The sequence below is a fragment of the Papaver somniferum genome, chromosome 11, assembly GCF_003573695.1.
Source record: "Papaver somniferum cultivar HN1 chromosome 11, ASM357369v1, whole genome shotgun sequence".
In the NCBI taxonomy this organism is placed as follows: Eukaryota; Viridiplantae; Streptophyta; class Magnoliopsida; order Ranunculales; family Papaveraceae; genus Papaver; species Papaver somniferum.
In genome coordinates this window covers 120,015,282-120,023,679 of record NC_039368.1, presented here as the reverse complement: position 1 = coordinate 120,023,679, position 8,398 = coordinate 120,015,282, and the positions used below count along the sequence as shown (strand labels likewise).

Here is an 8,398-nt window from a genome sequence, read left to right as displayed (position 1 = left end):
AACAAATACCTCCAAAATCGAGTCATTAAACAAAACTTTTACCGGATCTTAGTAAATTAATTATGCATCTATATTTGTTACACTAAATCAGTTCGATAATTAACATGCATCACTTTCAGATCATAAATCTATTTGTTACACTAAATCAGAAATCAAAATCAAACTAGTTTTTAAACAAAATTAGTAAATCGATTATGAAGATAACAGTAAATGGAAGAGGAAATCCATGTTTTACCTTTTGAATCTAGCTTTTAATCTTCAAACCAATCAAATCTCATTAAACTTTAATTGATTTCTGTGAAACCTAATTTTGATGATTTCGGTGACGATTTCTGATTTTCTTCAATTCAAAAGATTTTAATATTATGATTTGTATTAAATTTGCTCTCTTTTTTAGATCGACGATTTCAGGGTTTTCAGAGCAGTGGGGAGAAGAAACTAGAAGAGAGAGAAAGAACAAAATGCATAAATGAAATTAGTATGTCTGTAACGTTATAATGGGTAATATATAGAGGGGTAGTAATGTAATGTAACATTTCGGGTTTTTGGCTTCTAGAAGGAGGAAGGGTATAATTATTTTGTGAAAGGATATATTTGTAGGGTGCCAAAAGTAAGGTTATATAATTAATGTACCCAAATACATATGGTAGTTTCAAGGGCAGAGCTAGGATTCAGAAATGGTTGGGCAAGTTACCAATCAAACCATGTTTTAAGGGGTTCAGTTGCACACCCACCTCTCCATGTGGCAACACCACTGAGTAGTTTTAGTTTGTCATAGATTCACCACTATGTTTGGTATACATTTTTATGCAGATGGTTTTTGAGGTTTACTTTATTCATAAATGCAGGTTTATGATAGTATGATTATTCTACATATGATTCTCTTATTTTTGGCATACTTATATAGATTTTAGAGGAGAGTCTTCCATCTCAAGTGCTACTATGATCTGATCATAATATATATATGTGTTATACAAGTATTGTTTGTTAGATCCTGGATACATGCAATTGAAGTTCCTTTTATGATCCTAGAGTGCAGATTTCCTATATTGTGGTTATTTACAATATTCTAGTGATTTTACATGCAGTTATGCTAATGGTTTTGAGTGTTACACTTATGTGAAATCTTATAGGTGCAGAATGTACTGTAGTGACTCGATTTTTTTTTAAATCTTAGAGGTACAAATAACCTATATTGTAGGGTTTTGTAGTCAATAAGTAGCAAAATCTCTCATTTTATTATCATGTGACATTGTGAATACCGGCCCAATACTGTACATATGGTAGTTTTTGGTTTTTCATAGATTCAACATTATGTTTTGGTAGACATTTTTATGCAAATGGTTTTTGAAGTTTACTATATTTTTAACTGCAGACTACACATACTATGTTTGAGTGTTTCTGTTCTAATATGGTTATTCTACGTATGATTCTCTTATTTTCTGCATATTTGTCTAGATTTCTTAGAAGTGCAGAATGACAATACTGTAGTATTTAAGTTTATTTTATGATCCTAGAGATACAGATAACTTATACTGTAGGGAGTTTGTAGTCAATCTGTAGCGAAATCTCCCATTCTATTATGAAGTTTACTATCTTTATAAGTGCAGAGTACATATAATATGTTTGTGTTTATGTTCTAACTGCTGTTACTGGTTGTGTTGTTTATTTGTTGGTGAGATTTACAACTGTAATTACGTTTTCTTAATAACATTGATATGGATTGTATTCGCATTCTTAATCGTTCTCGTTGTGTTTTGCTACAACTATGATATGCTATGCATACTGATCGTGTTAAAACACTGACATTACCCGAAGAGAGCAACCTACCAAGAACAGCCAAGTGGAAAATTGAAGAAGTCGCGATGGAAATTACCAAAGATATTGAGTCCTAAAATTCATCTTTTCTATGTATTCTAGAGGAGTGTGTGTAGATTATACTGACAAACATGTAGATAGTCTATCAAATCTTTAATGATATATGTATATTTTCTTCACTTGTAAACAAAAAAGATGTGTATACAGACAAACATGTATATTTTATGCACTTGATATATTTAATTGTATGTTAACATACACAATTTTATCTTTTTTCTAATGGAATTTTCTATCTCATCAATTTCTAAGTACTGTAGTAGATATGTACCCGACTCCTTAGTATTGCAGTGGACCTACACTCAATTCCTAAAAAGTATAGGGGATATATACTCGATTTTTAACTAGTATAGTGAAGACGTACTAAATTACGAACAAGTATAGATGACCTGCACTTGTTCCAAACCGTGTAAAGGACCTATATTTTGTCTCTAACTAGAGCGATGGATATGCATGTACTCAGATTTGTAAGTAGTATGGGGACTGACACTCAATCTCTAACAGTATTAAGGACCTGAACTCATCCAGTTTTTGAGAGTGTACATATATATATATAATTAAAATTAGTACTTTTCATTGTACAATTTGCGTTCTTCTACAAGGCTATACATGAAAATAAATAAAATTTTCCTTATATTGATGACCTGAACTCATCCTTATTTTGTAGCGGTAACCAGGAGCCCTTTTTTTTGGGTTTACCAGAGTACTATACGGCTAGGAAAGTCCTAACTAGAAAAAAATACGGATGGGTTTCCAAACCGTTATTACGATAACGACTGGGAAATAGCTAGGTCGACCAAGACGTAAATATATTTACGGTTTCAAGTCCTAACCGTGATCATGCTACACGTCCTGGATATATAACCGTAACATGAATCATTGTTGTTCAGAGAGTTCATACCAAATAATGGCTAGGTTTTTCCCAACCGTGAACCCACTACGAACGGGTTTCCAAACCGTTGTTCGCTTTACAACAATTATAAGCATTTTCGGCTAGGTTTTGTGAAGCATCGACCTAGCCGAAAGTGCCCCAAAAATTCAATCATTTTTATTTTTTCCTCATTTTTCTTATATTAGACACATTGAAAGACTAACATTAATTCATAAATGCAAAGTTATAAAAGTTCAACCGTCCAAATTCTTAACCAAACAACGAAAATAGTAAAATGTCAAAGGCTTAGATAACAAAAAATCCATGAAGTAAAATACTAAAAGCGAGTATATAGTCATTCACTTGATGCACTTGATTCCTCCTGCGAAGAATCTTGCAAAAACTCATCCAAATCGTCCGCTTTGTCCTTTTCAACAACTTGTTCTACAACTTTAGCCTTTCTACCTCCTTTTCCTTGTCCAGCTTGAGTTGGAGTCTTTTTACCTCCACCACCTCCACCTCGAGCACTTGTTCCAGCACAGCCTCCTTTTTCACTTCGACCACGTCCACCTCGAGCACTTGTTCCAGAACGGCCTCCTTGTTCACCTCGACTGCCTTTTTTTTTGCTTTGATTGAGCTTGCTCACGGGAGGGAGTACCCGAGTCGTCGCTAGAATAAGGTAACCTAGCCCTCTTACTTCTCCTTGATCGGTTATCTTTATAAGCATATAAACCTGCTTTCTTAGGGAGTATTATGCCTTGGACTCGTCCGAAGTAATCTTTGTTCATGGATCGTTAACTCCTCACCCGAATTATTGTCCTTGACCACCCAAGTAACTCGTTCAACCTAATTTTTCATGTCAAATACACTTATTCGTAGCTAATCAACAAAACAAAAACATTTATAAACATAATTAGTAGTATACGTACCACCATCTTCTCCCATTCATTTTCTTCATTTATCTCTTCCACTGATTTTGAACTCTCTTTCTCCGCCTTCTTCAAAAATTGATAGGGTCCGGAGATGCCTATATGTGATAACCGCAATCGCACGGTGTCAATAATCAGTATTCTTAATTAACTAACCAGCAAAAATATTTTTGGATTTTTGAAAGAATAATAACAGAAAAATAAACTAAAGTAACAAAATGAAATCAATGGGAGAGTCGGTAACCGTGGTTTCATGGTATCCACTACTATCTCTATTTAATTATTGAAATGAAACATAATTTCGAATATATATTTATTGTTCGTTCCATCGACACCACCTATTATATGTATTAGAGTCGCAAATATCACTGGGACACCCTAAGCATGGCACATCAAAGGATTAAACCAAAGCAAGCACCATCAAATTGCGTTAGCGAGAAAGTTATATGAAACTAAATTCAAACTCACAAATATTATTTGTCTTTTCTAAGTATAACCCGTCAAAGAAATCAACCAAGCATGAATCATCAAATAATAAGACAAACATATCTTATGAGCCTAACAATTATGCACAAAGGTTATTACTAAACCGGTAGAGCAACAACTCATTTTTCGATAAATCAATAAATAATATTCTAAAATTAATCAATTCAATTCATAATGGTCTATTGCTTCATAATTCGAGTCGATTAAAAATAGCCTAATACCCAAAGTAGTTTCAATCCATAAAAACCTAGCTACAAAGGAGATCTAGCAAAACATGATTATGGGTTTCTTAAAACCCATCAAAAATGATAACAAAAGAGGAATAATCAAACCAAAGTCGTCTTCATCGTCTTTTGCTATTATGCTCCAGAAGTACCTCCACGGCCGCCTCTTCTTTTATGCTTCTGTTCGTCGGCTCTGTAGCCTCCAAAACCCGTCCTCCCTTCCTTCTCTCGCCCTTGTTCGCTTATATAATTCTGCCGCAAAGAAATGGACCTAGCAAATAACTGATAAGGCCCAATCCAATAACTGATCCCAATTTCCAAGACCAGGTCCATGCACCGTTGACTGCACCTCAAACCAATTTGGCCATCACCAGATCCTTAACGTTGTTACTGCCAAAAAAGCTCCTAATCGAAGTACACCGAGTTTCTCAGTACAATTCACCGCATATCCAACTTCAGTTACTATATTTCAATTTAGTTTTATGTCATTCCACTGAATATCTGAAGAATAAATTCAAGCAACACACGGAATCCTCCATCCAATTTCTGAAGTATTTTGCCATGTAAAACACCAACGACTGAATTCTATTCGATCAAACACAGCTTCACCAATCAACCAGTCGCAGCAACAAACATTAGCTCCTGTTCTCCATAATTATGAGCCTAACAATAATTATTGAAGCAATCTTCTACTCATTTGGTTTTCTTGTTGGAAACGAGCATTCCAATCATAGATCGACAATGCTGTTGTATAGTTCAATTTGACATCTTTGTACTTAAACACGGAGTTGGATACGCTCAGTGGAAAACGAGATCCCTCAGGTACAATATTCTGGACAATACCAATCTGGCGGAGCGTTCTACGAGGATCCAAAATGACGAACCCGGTTGAATGAAACAAAGGTCCCATATAGATTGCAACATTAAAAAATACTCTATCACCAACTTCCTCATCTCCATCCTCATCAAGTTTCAAGTATGGATCAAACTCCACATCATCAATTATCAAAGCATCCAATTTTCTCCTCATTTCGACCATTTCATTCTCTTTAGCCTTGTGTTGGGTCCCTCCAAAGGGGTATCTTCCCCCTGTAGGTTTCTCTATAAACCATTTTGTATCCCTAGTAGGCCTCAAGGATTTAAAATGGTCGTAAACCCATGATTACGGAACAAAAAATAATCAATTATACATAGAAACCAATATATAAAAGTAAATTAAACCAACATTTGTCATATTAACACAGAATTAAACCAACATTTGTTATATTAACACATAAAGATACCTGGATAAGAGCAACACATCCCGTAATTTGTGATGTTCCACCTAGGAGCTTTGCAAAAACTGTCCATCACACTAGCAAGGAGGGCGGTGCCCCACGAGTACCTAGGTACCTTGTTTGTTTCCGGATCGAGACTGAGAGTCTTCAACCACTGCAAATAACAAGCATTTACCTTATTTCCTGAGAAATAGGGAAAAAAGACGATCCCAAGAGCATGCAACAAGTAAGTTATAGCAGTATGTCTAGCTCTTTTTGCGTCTATCATGATCTCTCTATTTTTGGTGTTACGGTCAGAATACTCAAATTGCTCCCTCATACGAACCAGGTTAATCTTCATTGACATATTAACTGCTTCACGACGTTCAACCGGTTGTTGAAATCCCATTTTAGCTACGGGCGGGGCTCCATAACCTATCTCAAACTCTTTTTCCGCGTTATTTTTGCTCTATCCAAGACAGTCTTTAGCCAAGACATAAAGGTCATCATAAGGTAGAGAATTGTTGAAACCCTCATACACAACATTTCCTTCCAAAGCAAGATCGGTGATTGCATTTGCATCATCCGGAGTCATAGTCATCTCGCCGAATGGGAGTAGAAAACTCATGGTTTCGGACCATAATCTTTCTCTAAAATTACAAACTGTCACAATATCAGACGACTTCTGCAGCGCCTAGATTCCAGACCATAACCTCGAAGCTTTTACCAAAGCTACCACATCTGGATGCTCTGGATGCTCACCCTCCAATGGCCAAAACTTTGGTTATTGGTGCTTTAGTTTAGGAACCCCTTTATTGGGAAACTACATATTATATAAAATCGTGGTTATTACAATTAAATATCCATGATAAAATGAAAATAACATATATTATTTTTGATTTATTAACTTTGTTGCACAGACTCTAGCAGCCCATGATGACTGGTAACCAATCAAGGCGGAACGATCTCTTGGCGCACCCCGAGGTCTCCCATTCTTCTTGAGAGGTAAAAACACCATAGCATCAATGATATCTCTTGCACTATCCTTTGGTGTATACTTCTTCTTTCCATCCTACTTGTCCTCCCCAACCATTGATCTACCTTTATCAAGAGCAAGACCACTAGAAGTGCCAACTTCAGTAACAACTCCACCTTCATTTCCCCCAGCAACATCAACTCCACCTTAATTTCCTCCAGCAACTCCACCTTAATTTCCTCCAGTAACAACAAGACCTTCATTTCCTCCAAAAAATCCACTTTCGTTTCCTCCACTAACAACAAGTACATCTTCACTTATTACACCAACTCCAAGTTCACTTGTATTCCTTGTGTTTGCACCCAGTAGTTTTCCGTGACGAGGTTGCGGAGTGGGATCACTAGAAGGTGTTACTTCTATTGGTATTTTCTTCCTCTTTTCTTTTCTGTTCAAAGACAAACCAGACCAAAATGCAAAAGACGATAAGTTACAACGGCTGGAAAATCTTGAAAAAACCAAGCCGACAAACCTAAAACGGCTAGGAAATATGCAAAGTTCAAGACGAAAACAAAATTACGGATATGATATTTATCAAACCGACCAAGACTTAATTAGAAAACGTCTAGGAAAAATGGAAAGTCCCAGCCGCAACAAAAATAACGGATGGGATTTTGATTTATCGACCAAGACGTAAAAACAATAACGACTGGGAAATATTTTGTTCTCATTGCTTACTCATATTACGGATAGGAAAATCAAGACGTAATCACAACTGCTGAAACAGAACTCGAACACAGGGAAACATACGGCTAGGAAAATCCTAGCCGTAAATAACTTGTTGCGGGTAGGATCTATCAATATCGTACGCGTCGGCTATTTTACGTCTGGGAGTTCTAAAACATCCCAACCGTAAGAAACATAAACGGTTGGGAGTTCTTAGATCTCCCAACCGTGATACATATACACGGCTGGGAAACCAATAGATCCCAACTGTGAGACATATTTACGGCTGGGAATTCAAGAACTCCTAGCCGTAAACACTTTCTGAAACTGTTTTTTCATACCTAAAATCTTCGAAACCAACTGAAAAATCGATAAAAAGCTTAAATAAAGATTGGGTATTTCATTTCAGACCTTATTGTTGTCATCTCAGGAGTCTGGGAGGCTGGTGCATCTCCTTCATTCAGATCATCTTCATCTTCACTTCCTACTTCATTTGTTGAAGTTGGTTTCTCTGCTTCAAGAGGAGGTTGATTCGACGAAGAATGACCTAATTTCTCCTTTTCTTTCATGCTTTACTACAATGAGTTTAATCGACGACAATTTTTTTTTGAATCGACGATTAATCGTTTCAAACGAAGAATGATAGATGAAGAAGAAGGAAAAGAGAAAGGAGGAGTAAGGAAAGAAGAATAAGAAGGAAAAAAGAGAGGTGGTGGGACGTTTTTTTTCTTTCTTTTAATGATTTAGATTTTAAGTTTTTTTTTCTTCATTTAATGATTTTCAGTTTTTCTTTTACTTTTTTATTAGATTAATTAGTTAATGGAAGGGTAGAAGTGTCATAAACAAAAATGATTGAGGGTATTTTTAAACTTTTACATGAATCTAATCTCCCCCTATACCAGTTAGTCTCCCCATAGTCTTTCAAGCGCCCAAGATCCCACCCCCTTTAAGCCCCGATAATAGAGTTCTTAAACTAGCCCACCCGAATAGGACCTCTCGGCAATTCCTCCTTGTTTTAGTGTTTGTTTGTCTAGAAGTACTCGTCCCAAAATTGGACC

At 36.1% G+C, this 8,398-nt stretch overlaps 1 protein-coding gene across 1 annotated transcript; it reads right to left on the bottom strand.

The window, feature by feature from the left end:
- Positions 1–3,101: 3,101 nt before the first annotated feature.
- Positions 3,102–3,473, bottom strand: LOC113325014 (glycine-rich RNA-binding protein 8-like). The gene has a single exon (XM_026573258.1). The coding sequence runs from the start codon at positions 3,471–3,473 to the stop codon at positions 3,102–3,104; it is 372 nt and encodes a 123-aa protein (XP_026429043.1).
- Positions 3,474–8,398: the final 4,925 nt, after the last annotated feature.